The sequence below is a fragment of the Carassius carassius genome, chromosome 20 (genome assembly GCF_963082965.1).
Source record: "Carassius carassius chromosome 20, fCarCar2.1, whole genome shotgun sequence".
In the NCBI taxonomy this organism is placed as follows: Eukaryota; Metazoa; Chordata; class Actinopteri; order Cypriniformes; family Cyprinidae; genus Carassius; species Carassius carassius.
The window spans coordinates 818169-839081 of NC_081774.1; the positions used below are offsets into that span (position 1 = coordinate 818169).

The 20913-nt window shown below is 38.9% G+C and overlaps 1 protein-coding gene across 1 annotated transcript in view; it reads right to left on the reverse strand.

Moving 5' to 3' along the window:
* Nucleotides 1-20913, reverse strand: part of LOC132095962 (protein unc-13 homolog A-like) — a 92357-nt gene that overhangs the window by 36796 nt on the left and 34648 nt on the right. Inside the window, exons 8-18 of the mRNA XM_059501058.1 lie at nt 15120-15143; nt 13844-14051; nt 7791-8780; nt 7052-7154; nt 5570-5616; nt 5016-5094; nt 4676-4681; nt 4359-4433; nt 2804-3023; nt 1599-1826; nt 522-663 (exon numbers count right to left, since the gene is read on the reverse strand). Of these exons, the coding sequence (XP_059357041.1) occupies nt 522-663; nt 1599-1826; nt 2804-3023; nt 4359-4433; nt 4676-4681; nt 5016-5094; nt 5570-5616; nt 7052-7154; nt 7791-8780; nt 13844-14051; nt 15120-15143 (2122 nt within the window). The remainder of the gene's footprint in view (nt 1-521; nt 664-1598; nt 1827-2803; nt 3024-4358; nt 4434-4675; nt 4682-5015; nt 5095-5569; nt 5617-7051; nt 7155-7790; nt 8781-13843; nt 14052-15119; nt 15144-20913) is intronic.

The following is a 20913-nucleotide window of genomic DNA, read 5'->3' on the forward strand; positions in this document are numbered from 1 at the left end:
AAAATATATATATATATAAATGTAGTTTACAAAAAATCTAGCTAAAATGAAAATGAAAACAGTAAATGCAAAAAATAAAATCTAGTTTAAAATATTTATCAAATCTACAATAGTATTTCAGTGGTACTACAATAACACTGCTTGGAAAAAAAAAACTCATGTCAGTGAGTGAAAAATTGGGCTAAAATCGTGCAGTGTGTACAGTAATTACATCAGTACACGAGGATCATGGACAAAACACACCTGAACTAAATTACATAATCAACGGGAGACAGAAACTAGGTTACACAGAGCACATGGGGAACGAAAACACAACAAAGCGGCCAATAATATTTATTATTGTAATAAAGCTATTTTTGTTATGTACATATAAGTAAAACAAAACCTTACGTACTTCATAAAATCAACGTACATCTTTTAAGAAAGAGTTGGATAATAATAAATAAGTAATTTAAAAAAGAAACTAAAGGGTTTGATTTTGTTTTGACATTTTGCTTCAAGTCGAACATTCATGAACTCACAAGTGAAAGCTCTCGTCCCAGATGGGATTGAGATTGCCGTAAATGGTTTTGGTTCTCTTCTTGGTTTTTCCCACCTGTACTGTGACATACGGGTCACTCGAACCCGTCTTGTCCTTCGCCTGCAGACCCTGAGCACAAACCACTTACACACAGAAAATCATGTCTTTAGAGACGATGCAAACACACTTGACCTGTGCTGGCAAAATTAGTCAAAATGAGCAAATTTTCAGTTACATTAATTTTAACATCCTCTATTAAAATACATTCAAAAGAATGCATGATTTGTTGGACATCTATTTGAACCATAAGAGTCAACAAACTCAATTCTGAGAAAAATCTAATCCATGTTTTCTGAAGGTTTATAAAGCAAGAGTGGAAAAAAGATACTCCTCTCAGAAAAAAAGTACAAATTAAGATCATTGTAGATGATTAATTACTATTTGGAGAATTTGGATCGCTAGACAAGGGCTTAATGAACTCATTTTTGTGAAAACCTCAAATTGACAATTTTCACTTATTTTGTCTTTAGCTCAAAATTATTCTGTGCGCATTCCGACTTATTTTGCCAGCATGGATCACATACAGTGGTCGACCGATATTGTTTTTATGCACAGCATAAATTGAACACGCAATCATGCAGGTAACATTCACACTTCACAAGATCTCACAACAGGATTCCTCTAAGTTTGCACGTTTTTCTAATTTAAATTTTCATTAGCCATTCATAGATTTGTTTAAACTGTATACATGTGTATTTGCTGACGGCAAACAAGAAAGTATAATAATGTTTGCCTTTCTATTACTAATAATATAAAAGCAACCGTTTTAATACTTTTTAGACTACATTTTAATTCCTTTGTTTAACAGATTTATCGGATTATTATTAGACAGAACTATTAATGGCGACAGCGAACAAGAGAGAGTACAAAATAAAAGTCCCACCTTGAACGCATCGGCCAAACAGAAAAACTTATCGGTCGATGCCAATATTTAAAAAATGACAAATATCGGAAGATATATCGGTCGACCACTAGTTACAGATATGGTAATCCCTGATAACTGTAATTCAGAGCTCACCTGTGATGCTGATTTTGGCTGACCACTTCGACGTCCCGTCCAGAACGCTCTGCTTGATTTGTTTCATCTGTGTCCCGTGGCTCGCTTTGGGAACGTCAAACACTTCCTGGATCAGCTCGAAGATCTCGGGTTTGTTGCGCTCGCGGATCTTCATGCGGTCCTTCAGAACCATGATGATGTTCTGCGTTCGGTCTTCAGCACCGTGCTTCGAGCTCTTCTCAGCAGCTCCTGACCATCACATCCACAACATCAGTCATGCATAAAAATGATATCATTTTTAGGATTAAGACGTTTACGTTAAGACGTAGTTAGTGGGGAAGCGTTATCTCATGAATAATGGAAAATTCTGTGTTTGGCGGGAAAGAGTTAAAGAGGAAATATGCTAAAATCAAAGGTAGCATTGACACTTTTAGTTACTCCCCAGCAGCATATGTTATGATCACACACTGTAAGCATTAGGGTTGTCAACATGGCTGAAAAAATTAAATTAGAATTTTTAATTTAAATATGATCAAAATTAAAATTATATTCGAATTTAAAATGCATAATTTCAGTTAGTGTAAAGAAAGGCTTTTAAGGCTTCTCACCTGAGGCCATAAGAGGGGGCATCGAGCAAAATATTACTAATGCACATTTATTCAAAGCATAGGATAACATTACTATCTGTGAAAAAAAGTATGTTGCTTAAACAACTATAAACAAAACAGCATCATGCATGTATGCATAGTTTAATACAAAGTGCGGTAAAACCAATCACACAGAATACATTTTTTATTTAAAAACACTAGTGTGATGGGGTAAAAAACCTGCAATTAAAAGTTAAACTTGCTTTAATTTTACATGGCTTTCTAAACATGCAGCTCTTTTGTACGAGATGCGAGTGCAACGGTGATAGATGTCCCTCTACAGTAGATATGTGTTCTGTGTGAACGGCTTGGTTTCAGTTTTGACTTAAACAGCATCTTCTCTGCATTGATGTTCTCTTTTCCTGCAGTACTTGTAATTAACAACACAGCAGCGCCGCATCTAGCGGCTTCAATTGGATAAGCTAACAAAAACATTAAAATGCAATGACACACTTAATGCACACCTAAAATTGGAATGCCACGTTTTTGCATTCAAATGTGGATTTTTATTCTAATTTGACAAATATTTGAAATTCTATTTTTTTTTTTTGACAGCCCTAGTAAGCATTGAAGTCTCACTCTGCAGGCAGTCGGCGTTGAGCAGGTCCTGGCACTTATCGTGGCACTTGACGCCACACTCGGAGCAGCGCATGCCCTGACGCGCGATGCCCCACAGCAGACCCTCGCACTCGTAGCAGTAGGTGGGTGTTGTGGCTGTCCACACCTCGAAGTTGTGCGGCGTGGTGCAAGAGATGGGGTAGATCAGAGCCTGCAGCGTCTTCTTATACACGTGACTCTTCTGCACCAGCACAAACACACCAGCATTACTTAGGCCTATATATATATATATAAATACACATGCAGATTTTAAATTAGCTTTTATTTTTATATGTTTATTTAATTTAGATTTTAATTGAAGATTTAGTCATTCTGTTACTGAATCAATGCTTTTATGGCTAAACAATATACTCATATCTTTACTTTCATCAAGTTTTCATTTTTTTAGTATTTAAAGCTATACATTGATATAATATCTATTCATTCATTTATCATTTGAGTTAAAATAATATTTAAAATTATAACTAATTTAAAAATTATAAAAAAAAATGTTTAATCTCTCCACTCATCACAATAAAATTTAGTTCATGTGGGAATACAAAATAAAATGATAAAAAATTGTATTTATTCATATTTTCTACTGAAGGCATGTTAAAAATATAAAGCTATTAATAAAAATATTTGTTTATATATTTAATGGTACTATATTTATGATTTATATATTTTTTATAACTAAATTGCTTTTTTTATAAGAATAAATCCTCACTCATCAGCATGACATTTAGGTTATGTGGCAATAAAATCTAAAATAATAAGAAAAAAATGGTATTTATGCATTTAGCAGAATTTAAGGTATTTATTCTTTTTTTTTACTGAATGCATGTTAAAATGTAAAGCTATCATTAATCAATATATATATATATATATATATATATATATATTATATTTAATGGTAATATATTTATTATTTATATATATATTTTTAACAAAATGTCTCTTTTTTTTGTCAGAATAAATCTCTACTCATCTCTATGACATTTAGTTTATACAGGAATAAAAAAAATGAAATGATAAAAAATAGCATTTATTCATATTTTCTTTCTGAATGCATGCAAAATATTCTTTATTAAAGCTTTATTGATTTTACATTTATTTAATATTTTTTTTTTTTTACATCTTTAAAAAAAAATCTGAATGAATCTCTCCACTCATCACCAATGACATTTAGGAATAAAAAAATATATTTTTCAAAATAAAATATTTTATTTTAAAGTTTCATTTATTTGAATTTATTTCAAGTTTTAGTCACTTCAGTACAGTACATCAACTCCAATATTTATATTTTATTTTATTTCAGCATTATAGTCAAAAAATATTTGTAGTATTTTTTGTTTTTTGTTTTAGTTATAGTTATATATGTATGTATGTATGTATGCTATTTATTTAAGACTCACGTACTGGTGCCACAACATTTCACATGCAGTGGAACCCTTGGTATTAAATGGGTGACAAAAATGCATTTTTTAATTTTTAAAGTTTGTCCAAATTGAATCTTGTAGAAAGACTCATCACTTACCAGCTCCTCGTTGTTGAGTGTGCTAGAGGCCATAGCAGACGTGATCCCAGCCTTACGAGAGTTCTGCACTAAAGACTAAAACACCACACACGAGAGATCATTAATATCTCATAGCAATGAGATGACACAGAGAGCAAATTAAGTCTTCACAGAGTTTCACCAAAGAGAAAAATCTCACATGTGTCTTCTCTTCAGAAGAGATCTCAAGAATGTCTCAGATTTACCAAGACGTGAACTTATAAAACACTGATAATTGTAACATTTACCAAAAGAAAACAATGGTGCCTTAATATGCATTAATCATAACAAATCCTTACCATAGCCTGAGTCCAGACAGCAGAGGCAAAGAAAAAAAAGACAAAAACTGTTAAGAGAGAAAGTAATGTGTCCCAAACTGCCAATCAAAAGAAAGCACAGACAGAATGTATTACCTAATGAAACACTGATACAGTAAATGCATTGACTTCTCAATTACTAAAGTGTGCTTGTTTTACTCTATACAAGGGTTAATTTTACTTATAAGATAGTTTTGGTCATTTTTGTACTTCTGAGTTTGTAGTGCACTGTGGCTTGTAATTGCAACCAGTAAACCAATCCGTCCCAATGCAGATGAACTGAACACATAAACTTTCTGAGGTTCTGCTGGTAGTTTCTCACCAGATCTCTGACCAGAGGAATGGTCTTCCTCTTCCTCAGATCGGGCATGCTGTCAATGCTGTATAGCGCTCCACCCATCCTGGAGAAATAGACATAATCATAAGCATAATGTTGCATGAAAATAACCTCCCTTCCTCAGATGCACACAGAAAATCAGATCCCTTCACTGCCTCGTCATCAGCAATATAACCATTATGCACAGAGCAAGATACAGTATGTCATCTCTAATTAATATAGAGGTAGAAATGTTGCTATTTTTGCATTTGACAGATGTTTTTAACCATTGCATTCAAGCTACGCTTTTTAATAGTTCATGCATTCGGCATGTACAACTGTCTTATGTTTTTTCAGAAGTCTGAGGAATCAATCTGATTAGATAAACACTTTAATATAGTAATATAATATAATAAGTGTGATTATTTTTAATTATATTAAACACTTTAAAAAAATAAGTGTGCATTAGACCAATGTCATGTCCACTTGACTGAAGTCTTTGTATTAGTTGTTGATTGCTCTATAATCAGTTAGTGGAGAAGAGTTTGACTTTCACTCACCCTCCTTTACCGAACCACAGCGACTGAGAGTCTGTTTCTCCTCGTGCCTGAGACAAAGACCGAGAAAGAGAGAAAAATAAATATTTGATCAGTTTTATTAGCTGATTAGCTTTGATCAGAGTCTAAATATTTTCTGTATTCAACACAAACACGGCAACACAACAAGAGTTTACTACTAAAAACCTAAATATATATAAACTATTATTTAAATTATTATTTACATTATTTAAATATATATATATATATATATATATATATATATATATATATATATTTTTTTTTTTTTTTTTTTTTTTTTTGGGTCAAGACAACATTTCTATAAATAAAAATAAATATATTAATAAAAATTATAGACATTACAAAAAAGGCAAAACACAACAAAATGACAAAAAATTTAAAATGATAACTTAATTAAATTAAAAACATAGAAAATATAAAACAAAAAATTATAAAATGTATAAAAAACTATAAAAGTACATCACACTAAAATAACACTACTTTCTAAAGTAGAAAAACAACAGAATATCAATCATTCAGTAAACCTCCTGCATAAATATAGCATTTGACTGGCATTAAATATAGTATTTAACAAAATGTGCAATGTGTTTCAGCAATTTACAAGCAATTATATTTATAAAAAATTATTCCGAAACATTTAAAAAGCTGGACTTTTAGAACGTTCATCCAGAAATATTTACAAATAAGGTTTTGTTATCACGTAAAAGGAACATTTGCTAAACGTTTACTTAAAAATAAATTTACTTAAAAATGTATGTAATGCAATTTTTTATGAATGGCAAATATTTGAGCTTATGTTTTATGCACACAAGTTAAAAACGGACAGAAAACCACTACAGAACGTTCACACCAACAACAACAGACCCACCTGACAGTCTCGTCCAATCATGGGTCATCTGAGCGAACATGCAAAACACTAAAGCAATGAAAAGAGACTGGAAAGACGACAAAACGGTGGGATACAAACAGACAACAAAAGGATAAAGTGTCAACAGAATAACGCACACAAAAAAGAAGCAAAGAGGACGTGGCAAAATGCGAAATAATCAGGACAGCGGTTAGAATGCCGTTAGCATTAGCATGGTGTCTCATCGCATTATAAGCAGAAAATGTGTACGAAAATATGAAAAAAAATATTGTTTGCAAATCATTTTACTTCCATAATGTAATGGATTTCTGAATGAAACTGAGAGAAAATGAAAGTTTGAAGTGATTGTGAAAAAAAATTAAAAGACAAGCATCTTTTTTTTTTCTTGTGAAATAACGTAAGCTGAATCTCTCGCAATAACATCAGGAACAGGTATTCAGAGATAAACTGGTCAATTGTGATTTCCTAAGTGCATGCTGATTTCAAGCATTTCAAGCAAGTAAAAACAAGACATAAATCAACATAATAAACTGATTCTGGGTCCAGCAATAGTTTGATAGCTTAGGCGCTCTACAGAAACTAGTGAACTGCCTCACCTCCTGTAACTGTTGCCGGACCTTCTCAAAGAGTCGTAGCCAGTTCTCCTTAGCTCTGACCGCTGGGTCCACCGGCTCCTTCGGCTCCTCCTTCACCGCTTCACTGCACAGACAAACAACAATGTTTGCAATCTTTAATGCAACAAAATTAGGCTAACAATTCCCTGGAGTTGTCTCTTGGATTCATCCACACTAGAATACTTAAAGACAGCTTTAATTCAACCAATAAATGTGGTTTGTTGGCCAAGCTTGTCTGATTTGCAGGTTTTAAAGTGATTTTGGGCACTTATCAGCTGGTCAGACTGGAAGACAAGCTGGTTGACCATCTTAACTAGATAAAATATCCAAAAACACAGATTCAGTCATCCAGTAATTGTGGTTTGTGCATTTAAGGTGGCCAAATTAGTCTGGTTTACTGGTTTTAAAGTGGTTTTGGGCACTTATCAGCTGACCAGACTGGAAGACAAGCTGGTTGACCATCTTAACTAGATAAAATATCCAAAAACACAGATTCAGTCATCCAAAAATTGTGGTTTGTGCATTTTAGGTGGTCAAGTTACTCTAGCTTACTGGTTTTAAAGTGGTTTTGGGCACTTAAGAGCTGGCCGAGCTGGATAACAAGCTGGTCAACCCTCTACACCAGGTCAAATATCCTACAAAACAGTTTTAAAATCATATAATAAAAAATATTTAAGCATTTTAGGCGGCCAAGTTTGTCAGGTTTGTTGTTTTTAACTACCTCTCAGGTTCAGGTTCCGGTTCCTCCTCTTCGAAAGTAGGAGATGGAGGTGGACTCTCAATCTTTATTTCCTCTTTTGGAGGTTCTTCCATGACAAAGTCGTCTTCTTGAAGTGGAGGTTCCTCCTCCATCGGTGGCTCTACTGTGGGCAGTTTCTTCTCGGTCGGGGTTGGAGGTTTAGGTTCTGGTGCAGGTTTGGAGATGGATGTTGGGCCAGGAGCGGGAAGCTCAGGGGATATGGTTGCAGGTGGAGGCATCTGTTGGGTGGCAGGAGCAGGAGGTTGAGTCACTGGAGGCAGGGATTGTGTTGGTGGAGGTTGGGATTGAGTTTTTGGTGCAGGAGGTGTTGGTGAAGAAGTAGACCCACCCAACCCAAACACGGCAGTCAACGGCTTAGCCATGGCGAAGAAAGACTGAACCGAAGGGATCGGGCCTGAGGACTGCTGTTGGGGAGGTGCTTGTTTTTGGGAGGTGGGAACTTGCTGGTTTGGGGGTTTGGTTTGAGGTTGGGGTTGTGTCTTATTGGATGGTTGAGCTAGAGGTTGGCTGGCGTTTTGAGACTGTTGATGAAGCGAGGCCTGTTTCTCCAGAGGGGGTCTGGCGGCTGATGGGACCTCCAGCGTTGGGGCGTTGCTGGTTGGAGTTGGTGTGAACGAAAGCTCTTGGTCCTCATCCACCGGATACAATTCTTCATCGACATAGTTGAATTCCTCCTCGCCCTCGTACATGTCCACCTCTTCTGGATACAGGTCAGCATCTTCTTCCTCAAATAGAGCACCTTCTTCTCCTCCATCTTTACTGTAGGCGCATTCATCGCTGTAGGCGCCCTGCGTTTCGTCCCAGTCCGGCGAGCCCTTGCTGTAGGACACGGACGAATGGCAGGAGTGGTACGAGTCGTTCTCGTCGTAAAGTTCTCGCTCGCCGTACTCTTCGCTCAGTTGGGAACTGCAGTGACTGAGCTCGGCTGAGGATGCATAGCTGCCGGTCGGGCTGGAGGAGGATGAAAAGTGAGCAGAGATTATGCAGAAGAAGAGAAATAGATCGGCATGCTCACTGTGTTTTGGGAAGAGAGAAAAAAGTCTACACACATTTTATGCAAACAGTTTGGTTGATTTTGACTTTATTTCCCTGCCTATATCCCTTACTGTATCGGCTGTTGTTTAATTTAACTTTAAATCGTGTTCCTGTAGCTCAAGTGGTAGAGCATAAGAGCATAATTTAATTTAATTTAATTTAATTTAATTTAATTTAATTTAATTTAATTTAATTTAATTTAATTTAATTTAATTTAATTTAATTTAATTTAATTTAATTTAATTTAATTTAATTTAATTTAATTTAATTTAATTTAATTTAAATAGTACACTGCAAAAACTGATGTTCTACCTCAGTATTTTTGTCTTGTTTTCTAGTACAAATACCTAAATATTAAATCAGTGCATATTTTCTTGAGATGCACAGTGACATAAGATACAAATTCTTATTTTCTAAAAATAACTGATTGACAAAGTAAATTTATGCATAGACAAATTAGGGAAATTTTCTTTTAAATGGGGTAGGAAAAATAAACTGATTTTCTGTTTAAATTAAGTTAATTTCTCTGACATTTTTTAAACAACATTTCTATATATTTTTTTCTCATTTTCAGTCAAATTTTAATGAATTTCTCAGATAACAAGGCTTATATTTTGTCATTTTGAATCACAAGTAAATACATCTTGATTTATGAATTTTTTTATTTTATACTGGAAAACAAGACAAAAATATTATTCTGATACGATTGATTTCAGATACTACACCCACATGCAAAAATGGATTCTTCTGAAGTTTTATTGTCTTGATTTTCAATACAAATATCTAAATATTCTCAAATCAAGACATTTTCACTTAAGATGCACAATGGCATAAAATAAGAAGTCTCATAAAAAGTATTCTTAAAAAAAAAAGAGAGATCACAAATTAAGTAAGTTTATGTTTAAAATGAATAAAGAGAAATATTGTCAGAAAAAATTACTTGTTTGCCCTTTTAATTAAGTTTACTTTTCTGACCCATTTTAATAAATTTGTCGTTTAAAGTAACTTTTTAAAATATTTTTATTATTTTAAATATAAACACACTTGACTTTGGTCAGTTTCTCAGACAAGTCTTATGTCACTTTGCATCTAAATGTATCGTGATTTTTGAATGCTACGCTAATCTTTTTTTTTTTTTTTTTTTTTTTTGCAGTGCTTCTGTGCTATTCATTAATTTGAAACTTGGCATTGAACATTTCAAATAAGAGCTAAAGCAAAGGGTTTAGTACTACTACTACTACAGTAGGCTACTACTGCTTTTCTTATTGCAAACAGGGGTGATTCAGGAACAGATCCATTGAGCCCTTTAGCAAGTCATGCTGATGTCAAGTATTTTTATAAATCAATGAAAACTCGTCTTGTTGAATAATGGAAGAGAAACAAAAGAGACAGTAGAATTGAAAGGTCTTTGTGAGGTGAAAAAGTGTAGCAGAAAAAAGAGCTAGATTAAAGACACGCCGATCAGACATGATGAATGAGTCCATTACTGAAGAACCGAAGAGAAAGAATGAGCGAAATAGACATTTTCATACCTGCTGAGAAACACCTTCTCACACCGTATCAAATCACTGTGTCATGATTGTTTCAGGGTTGTTTCATTAATAATAAATTAATCAGTTTAACCAAATGTCTGGCCAAAATATATTTGAAATTAATATGTTGGAAACAGTGTGGATTAATGAAATATATATATTTTTCAAATTGAAAATATGTTTTTGTTTAAACCCCCGATTGCCCAAATATATCTCAAAGACACACACACTTACACACACAAATCAATTTTAAAATACATTTTAGGTTAAAAATAGATAAATAAACAAATAAAATATATATGCTACAAGTTCTTGTGATGTTTTTTTAAAGGTCCTATGACATGAAAATTTCACTTTCTGAGGTTTTTTAACATTAATATGACTTCCCCTAGCCTGTATGTGGTCCCCAAGTTTCTAAAAATTTTAATCGGTGTAAATCGAGATTTTACTATCTTTCTCTGCCTTTCAGAAAACGGAAGCTCAAACGGGCTGATCTGGAATCTCCTCTTTGTGACGTTGTAAGGAGAAATGTTACCTCCCCTTTCTCTGCTTTGCCCGCCCAAATATTTACATATAATTCAGTCGCAATGTCAGCACAGGCGTTACAAACAGACTTTTATGATATGGATTCGACAGCACCGGCACAAACAGTGAGTAACAGTGTTCATTAATGCCTGATCTGAGATCAGTGATTTCTGATGTGCAGCTAATTATTCAAGTTCACACAGACTTTCTTTCTAAATCGTTTAATACTGTTTATGCATCAGTGAATCAAGCCAGTGACTAAATGATCAACTTCACGTTGTTTCTCTTAGTAGCATGAAACAAATCTGTTATTTAAATTGTGATTTAACTACAGAGAGCGATCAAAGAACGCTCCCTTTTTTCGGAGCGGTTACACATCGCGAGCATATCTGCACACTTGCCCAAACTGCCGTTACAATGAATGACGCTGTTATGCTGCACAACAAAGCTCTTACTGTATTCATGTGTTTGCTGTTAGTTGTGGTGAAAGCATTTTGTGAGAGAAAACGTGTTGCAATAGTGACGAGATCACTGCATTCACGCGATAAACAGACTCTGTTTACTCAATGCTCATCACTGCAGCCTTTCATGTGATGGAAAAGATCGAAAAAATAATTATATAATCAACAAATCCACGATTCGTTAATCTCGACAGCTGTAATAGTATATATATATATATATATATATATATATTTGAGAGGGGTTCCACATGTTATATGCATTTCAAATGCAAAGATGTCAGCCAATCACAACAGTTGTGGTTTACTCGGAGTCTCACAGCAGACACGCCCCTTCAAACAGAGCATTCAAGCCAGAGGGCTATTATCAGGATATAAAAATGGTTTTTATTTCTAAATTTTAAATGTAAAAATCATACTAACAATATAAGTACACCTAAGGAAACATTAAAAAGCATTTAAAGAAAAGGAAATAATCCATGTCATGGGACCTTTAAAGAAGTGTCTTCTGCTCATCAAAGCTGCATTTGATCAAAAATACAGAAAAAAACAGTAATCTTGCAAAATGTTTTTACAATATATAATAATGGTATCTATTTTAGTATATTTTAAAATATATTTTATTTCTGTGATGCAAAGCTGAATTTGCATCATCGTTACTCCAATATAAAGTGTCACATGATCCTTCAGAAATCATTCTGATATGATGATTTATTTTTAGTTATCAACAGTTGCGCTGACAAATATTTTTTTGGAAACTGTGATACTTTTTTCAGGATTCTTTGATGAATAAAAACTTAAAAAGAACAGCATTTATTCTACATATAAATCTTTTCTAACAATATAAATCTTTGCTTTCACTTCTTATCAATTAAACACATCCTTGCTGAATAAAAGTTCTGTGATGCAATGCTGAATTTGCATCATCGTTACTCCAATATAAAGAATTGGTAACTCCAATCATCGTTACTCCAATATAAAGAATTGGTCATCAGTGACCAATTCTCCACACCGCAGACTGAGGACAACTTCACAATGACCGACGCACACTCTTTCTCCTCCTTCTCCCCACTCTCAGAGATGGACGTCTCCAAACTTCTATCCAATCATCCTACTACTTGTCCACTGGATCCGATCCCCACTCAACTCCTTCAAACGATCTCTTCTTCAGTCATACCTTCGCTTACTCACGTTATCAACTCCTCTCTTCACTCTGGAACATTTCCCTCCGCATTCAAGCAGGCTCGGGTAAGCCCACTGCTCAAGAAACCATCTCTAAATCCAGCGCTTCTTGAAAACTACTTCTTCCATTCATTGCAAAGACACTTGAGTGAGCGGTGTTCAACCAGCTTTCTATGTTCCTTGTACAGAACAACCTCCTGGAGCAACCAATCTGGCTTCAAAAGTGGCCACTCAACTGAGACTGCTCTGCTCTCGGTTACTGAAGCCCTGCGACTAGCAAGAGCAGCTTCAAAATCCTTGGTACTCATCTTACTGGACCTTTCTGCTGCTTTTGACACTGTTAATCACCAGATTCTCCTGTCCACCCTCAGAAAGATGGGCATCTCTGGAACTGCACTCCTGTGGGTTAAGTCCTACCTCTCTGACAGATCCTTCAGTGTGTCTTGGAGGGGTGATGTTTCAAAGTCACACCACCTTGCTACTGGGGTTCCTCAAGGCTCAGTACTTGGACCACTTCTCTTCTCCATCTACATGACATCATTAGGATCTGTCATTCATAAGCATGGCTTTTCTCATCACTGCTATGCTGATGACACCCAACTCTACCTCTCATTCCAGCCAGACGACCCGACGGTAGCTGCTCGCATTTCAGCCTGTCTGAGTGACATCTCTAGCTGGATGAATGACCATCACCTTCAGCTTAATCTTACAAAGACAGAACTCCTGGTGATTCCAGCTAACTCATTGCTTCATCACAACTTCTCTATACAGCTGGGCTCATCAACCATTACTCCTTCTAGGACAGCCAGAAACCTAGGAGTTGTGATGGATCATCAGTTAAGTTAAGAAACATCTAAAGACTCATCTTTTTCACCTGCACTTAACCAACTAACACTAGCACTTTTCCTTTTCTTGTCTTTTCATTTATAAAAAAAAAAAAAAAAAAAAAAGCTGGCTATGCGTTCTATACTAGACTAATTGAGACTTGTCATGGCACTTGTATACTGTTGTTGTTCTCTTGTTGACCTGACTGCTTCTATTGTTCTCATTTGTAAGTCGCTTTGGATAAAAGCGTCTGCTAAATTATAAAATGTAAATGTAAAATGTGATTTGAATGTATATTAAAATAGAAAAACGTCATTTTACATCATACTTATATTTCACAATATTATTTTTTCCCTTTATTTTTGATCAAATAAATGCAGCTTTGATGAGCAGAAGAAACTCCTGTAACATTAAAAATCATTCTGATCCCAAACATTTGAACAGTATTGTTCCACACCTGACGCCCCTCGGGTGATCGTAGTCCAGGTCGCAGTTGTTGGAGCGTGTGTATGGGGCTCGGGGACTGCGGTGCTGGTGGCTCATGGGATACTGGTGGACCGAGGCGTTGGGTTGTGATGTGGTGTAGTATGGCGGTGGGATGCTGTTACTGGTCTCACTGCGGTAATCACTGTCTCTGTCATCCATCGCGCTGTCTGGATCATTGTCTACACACACACACACACACACACACACACAAATCAAAGACAGGTTTGTGTTTATTAAAACGACTGATAAAACATATTCAAATCTGTGACGACCTGGTGTTGTTTGAACAGACAAAAACATTGGTCAATTTTGATAACATGCCTTCTTTCAGACTAGTGGAAAGAAAACTCCTTAAAATACACATTTGTTTTATTACACTTTATCTATTTGCTTCAGTATTTTTCAATTGCAATACATATCTTTAAAGGCCATTTCTCAAAAAAAAAACAAAAAAACATTTCTCAAAAAAAAAACAAAAAAACATTTTCATTACAGCAGCACTTCATTTCTGTATACTGAAGGAATTAAGAGAATAGTTTGTTCACATTTTACTGATTTTATATTCCAGCATGATTATTTTTATGGCTTTTTACTGTAAAAAAAAAAAAAAAAAACCGGTGTAAAAAACTGTTTAACTCTAATAATTAAACAAGAATTTTGAACCTGGCTTTATACAATGTTAAGATTTCCTTTCTGGAAATGTTCACAAATTAGTGCGTGTTTAATTAGATAAAGCCTTGTTTGCATATTTAAACATTTCAGAAAACATGTAATACAAACTAAACTAAATCAAGAGACAGAAAAACAGTGAAACATACACGGAACATATGGCATATAAAAGAAAATAAATCCAAAATATGTGAATCTGTGGTAAAATAATTTGACAAAATATTTTATCAAGATGCTAAACGTCTGTTTGCATTCTGAACTTTACTACTTTCAAAGCATACTGTAAAAATAACTTCCTGCCTTCAACAGTAAACATTCTGAAAATTACTACTAATGTAGTTTTGTGCAACGAAAGGCAGATGATTAATCGGTTTATTTGTGGAATATCTGTCAGTGTGATAACTGTGTCAGCCTTCACATAAAGCATAAAGCACATGAAACATGAGTGTGTTTGTTTATCAAGCATGAAACCCTTGAGGAGTGAGTCAATCCACCCTGGTGATATTAATTCAATGTAAAACCAATAGGACAGCAGATGTCAGATTAATAAATTGATGATGACAGATATGAAAACTCACTCTGCTGGTCGCCCCACCAGTTACCTGTGAGAGACAAAAGAAGACCGAGAATTACCCACAATGCAGTGTTTACGTTTAACCTGAGTTTGTGCTGAAAGTGTTTCCAGAGTTGTTCAATGACAACAGTAAAGCATAAGGGTAAACAAAGGATGATATAATGCTGATCATTTTTTATACAGCATTCAAGATAAAAATAAATAAACACACTTAAGCTAGTAAACTATGTCATACAGTTCATATTTAAAATAAATTCAGTTCTTATAACTTTCTATTCATCAACAAATCTTGAAAAATAAATTGTGTCACAGTTAAAAAAAAATAAATAAATGAAAATAAAATGGCTTAACTTTTTTATAATATTGATAATAATCAGACGTTTCTAGAGCAGAAAACGTCTCAAGGTTATGAATGTAACCCTGGTTCCTTGAAGGAATGAGACGCTGCGTCGCAGAGCCATACTCCCGGCACCCCTGCCGGCGCTTGCTTCCCTACTCGTTTCAGGAACTCAAGCTGCGTTGAGTGCTTTGGGGAACGATGTGCCCATGCTGCCAGACTTCCAAATCCCTGCCTAGTGTGTTTCCGAAGAGCACGGCTAAGATGAGAGAACAGAAGAGCCCGGAGTGGCTCGCATATCAAGGTCATAAAATCTGACAAATGTAGAGGGCGTGGACGACCCCGCAGCGTTGGAGATGTCCAAGAGGGACACACCTGATGCATTCTTCCATCTTAGAAACATTGCCAAGCTACGAAACATGTTATCTGTTTCTGATGCAGAAAAGCTAGTTCATGCTTTCATGACCTCTAGACTGGACTATTGTAATGCACTTCTAGGTGGTTGTCCTGCTTCTTCGATAAACAAGCTACAGGTAGTCCAAAATGCAGCAGCTAGAGTCCTTACCAGGTCAAGAAAATATGATCATATTACCCCAATTTTACAGTCTCTGCACTGGCTACCTATTAAGTTCCGTATCAGTTACAAATTATCATTACTTACCTATAAGGCCCTAAATGGTTTAGCTCCTGCGTACCTAACTAGCCTTCTACCACGCTACAACCCATCACGCACCCTAAGGTCACAAAACGCTGGACTTTTGGTAGTTCCTAGGATAGCAAAGTCCACTAAAGGAGGTAGAGCTTTTTCACATTTGGCTCCCAAACTCTGAAATAGCCTTCCTGAAAATGTTCGGGGTTCAGACACACTCTCTCTGTTTAAATCTAGATTAAAAACGCATTTCTTTCGCCAAGCATTCGAATAATGTATCTCTTAAATTGTGAGTGTAGTTGCATCTGCACTTTTTTTTCTTTAGCTTGGGTTAAACTAATTTTACTTTGTTGGATCAGCAGCTATGCTAATGATGTCTCTATTTTGTTTCTATGTTTTGCCATGGGATTTACATCCCGTGGTAACTAGGATTTACACAAGCTCCAGTCTGGATCCAGAACACCTGAGAAGAGATGATGCTGACCCTCAGAGGACCCCAGATGATCCTAACCTTGAATCAACAAACAGAACTAACAATTATTGCTACATGTGTGACTGCATCATATAATTACTATTAATTAATAATATTGATAGTTCATCATCTAGCTGACTACGTCTTGTATTATTATTATTATTATTTTTATTTTTCTAAAATCCTGTCAAACGTGCACAAACTACTAGCTACTACTAAATATTGTAGAAACATAATTTTCTGAAGTTGCTCTGTAACGATTTGTATTGTAAAAAGCGCTATACAAATAAACATGAATTGAATTGAATTGAAACACCTGCTGAGAAGGCCCTAGAGGCCGCCATACCCCGAGTGGAGTGAGCCTTGGCTCCCAAAGGAAGGGGAAGACCAGAGGACTCATAGGAGACATTGATAGCCTCGACTATCCAACGACTTAGGGTCTGCTTGGAGGCAGGAGACCCCTTTTTAGGAGGACTGTAGCAAACAAGCAATTGGTCAGATTTTCTCCACAGGGCAGCTCTGTGGACGTATGCTCGCACTAGACACATACAATTTAGCTTTTCCTGGTCTGGCTCCTGAAAGGGAGGAGGGCAGAAGGCCTGCCGTACAATAGGTTGTGGTGTAACAGAGGGTACCTTAGGAACATAACCCGCTCGAGGGTATAAGAATGCTTTGGCCATAACAGGGGCAAAGTCTAGGTAAGTAGGGGCCACCGAAAGGGCCTGAAGATCTCCAACTCTCTTTAGCGAGGTGATAGCCAGTAACAGGGCAGTCTTAAGCATCAGATGTCTATCTGAGATATCATGTATCGGCTCGAATGGAGCTTTACAAAGAGCCTCTAAAACCACAACCAAGTCCCAGGGGGGAACACGGGACTGTACTGGAGGCCTCAGCCTCAGCGCACCATGGAGAGAACTTTTAACTAGGGGGTGTCTACCCACTGACTGATCATTGAAAGGGACATGGTAAGCAGCTATGGCCGCCACGTACACCTTTAAGGTGGAGTGGGTTAACCCCGCAGAGAGCCTAGCTTGTAGAAACTCCAGAACTGTACCAATTGGGCAGTTAACAGGGTCAAGCTGGCGGTCTCTGCACCATGAGGTGAAGAGTTTCCACCTCAGGGCGTACAGTTTCCTCGTAGAGGGAGCTCTGGACTGGAGAAGGGTCTCAACAACCTCAGTTGAGAGACCGGATTCTATGAGCTGTGCCCCCTCAGGGGCCAAATCCACAGTTTCCACAACTCCGGGCGAGGGTGAATTATCGTGCCCTGTGCCTGTGAGAGTAGGTCTGTCCTGATCGGTATCTCCCATGGAGAGCCGTCGAGGAGCGAGACTAGATCTGCGAACCATACTCGGCCCGGCTAGAATGGGGCTAGAATAACAGACGGACTCCGTCCCGACGTACTCTCGCCAGAACTCCCGGGAGCAGAGCGAAATGCGTACAGACGAAGCCTCGACCAGGTCTGTACCATAGCGTCCAGTCCCAGAGGAGCTGGATGAACTAGAGAGAACCAGAGGGGACATTGCGATGTCTCCTGAGTTGCAAAAAGGTCCACCTGGGCTGTGCCAAACACTCTCCATATCTGCTTCACCCCCTCGGGGGGAAGTTTCCATTCCCCAGGCCTCGGCCCCTGTCTCGACAGTATTTCTGCTCCCACATTCAATCTCCCAGGAATATACACTGCTCTGAGCGAGAGGAGTTTGCCCTGGGACCACAGAAGGAGCTGGAGTGCCAGCTTGCACATGGGGCGTGAACACAGACCCCCCTGGTGATTGATATAAGAGACCACCGATGTGTTGTCGGTGCGCACCAACACATGGTGACCTCTCAGGTCTGGGAGGAAATGTTTCAATGCTCGATAGACCGCTAGCATCTCTAGGCAATTGATGGCAGATGGCGACCCACCACAGACCGCGGGCAGGGTGGCCACTCATGTCCGCACCCCTACCGGTGAGGGACGGGTCTGTCGCTATCGTTACACGGCAACAAAGAGCTCACAGCACCGGGCCCTAATTCATGAACCAAGGTTTCTTCAACATGTCTAAAGCACGAAGGCATCGCCGCGTGACCTTGATAACTTGAAGTGGATTCCCCCTCGGGGAAAAGCCCTTGGACTTGAGCCACCACTGTAGGGGTCTCATGTACAGCAGGCCAAAAGGTATCACGTTGGACGCAGCTGCCATCAGACCTAACAATCTTTGAAATTGTTTGACTGTGAGTGACTGGCCTTCTTTGACTCTCTCGACTGATGTGAGGATCGACTCGATCCGAGCAGGAGACAGACATGCCTGCATTCGACGTGGTCGAATTCCACACTATGCCTAGATAGGTGGTTCTCTGAACTGGAGAAAGTAAACTCTTCTTGGCGTTTAGTCTCAAACCCAGCTCCCCCATATGTGCGAGAACGACATCTCAATGTTGAACCACCATCTGCAGGGTGAGAGTGCAAGGCCGAAGGGAAGTACTCGATATTGATAAGCTTTGCCCCCATTCAAAATCATATTCACTTCTTGTTCCATAACCAGAGCCTGCCAGGGGGGCCGACTATTGTCGGTGTAACCCCGTTGCACATCGGCGGTGGATGACCGAACTGAATGCAGTAGCCTTTTTCTATTGTACGCAGGACCCAATGAGATACATTTGGCAGTAGTTTCCACGCTGCTAAATAATCTACTTAGGGAATCAGTCTCTCGAGACTGACCTCTGGTGTAAGAGGCCCCTGAAGGGGTGGCGAGCATCCCAGCTCCGATACGCTCACGGGCAGAAATAACTGGGAGCAGCGCTCGCTGGAGGCCGCTGCGCCCTGAAACTCTGGCAGGGTTGGCAGACCGACCTCCCGAGGGCACTGAGGTGAGGCGGGCACCGTATAATGAGATGGACCGCGCTCTACCCCAGTAGGGGCTACCCTCTGAATCCCTACGCCACTGGCGTCAGGATCTCTTTGTTGAGGACTTCTGGGCCTTGATACTTGTTCTTAAATCAGGCTTAGACTTGGAAGTCCCCGACTCAGAGCGTCGCTGAGGCCCTCGGTCCCAACATGGGAGAACACGAGCGGAGACACTCTGTTTTTGTGCTTCCCGACATGAGGAGCCCGCATGGGCATCTCCCGCCCAGAGGCACCATGAGAGCGATGAGGGAGGAAATTCTGGAACGCCGCCGCCTGCTTTCGTGCCTCCTGGAACCTGACGACGACAGTATTGACTGTGTCGCCAAGCAGGCCAGAAGGCTGAAGTGGGGCGTCCAGGAGGCAGAACCTGTCTCTCTCTTTAATTTCTGACAAGGTCAACCATAAATGCCTCTCCATGGCCACTAAGGCTGCCATAGACCGCCCAATTGCGTGAGCGGTCTATTTAGTGGCGCGGAGGAAGAGATCAGCGGTCCTTCTAAGCTCTTGAATATCATCAGACTTGATCCCCTCCCCTTCGTTGATATCTCCCAGCAGGTCGGCCTGATATGCTTGTAGGACCGCCATGTTGTGAAGGCAAGCCCCAGCCTGACCTGCTGCCACATAACCTTTGCCCACCAGCGAAGATGTAACTCTGAGAGGCTTTGTGGGCAACGTCGGAGCCTTTAGAGACGATGCCGACCCAGGCGACAGATAGCCCGCGAGCGTCTGTTCAACCCGTGGAACCGCTCTATAACCCCCGCTCTCCCAGCCCCATCACGTTGCCATAGTACACTGAATCTGGGCCGAAGAGGCGGGTCGAATAAGGATGATTCCACGATCTCCACGACGAAATCGCGAGATCGTGGAATCATCCTTATTTGACCCGCCTGGCTCCGACGAGAATGGAATGGGAGGCTCCAACGTGGAGGTGGTTGCCTCGGCCGCAGAAATCGTTCATCTAGCTTGCTTTTCTGCAGCTCAGTATGTTTCTCAGCGGGCCATTAAATTTTTAATTTATCAACCGCGCGAGTAACCACCTCCAAAAGTTCCTCATATTGGGGCGACAGGGGTGGCGAATCCCCAGCAACAGTCTCCACATCGATCTCCTCGGAGGAAGAGAGGTGAAGAGCTGATCCCTCACCCTGGGGGGAAGAAACCGACGAGCGTGCTTCCGAATCCAGGGTTTGGGCGCCGGATCTGGCAGATGAGGAAGGAGATAAGGACTGGCCTGTCTCCATTCCCTCTGACAGATCCACCTGCGAACCCCACGAGTGCAGCAGCCATTCTGCCTCGGCAGAAGCAGGGCCAGCACCACGGGGAACGCTGGTGAAAGCTCCCTCCTCCAAGAGAGCCCTCCGGGATCGAAGAGTCCGCATTGGCAATCAATCACAATGCGGACAGTCGTCCCCCTCGAGAGCTGACTCAGCGTGCTTTGATCCCAGGCAAGCCACGC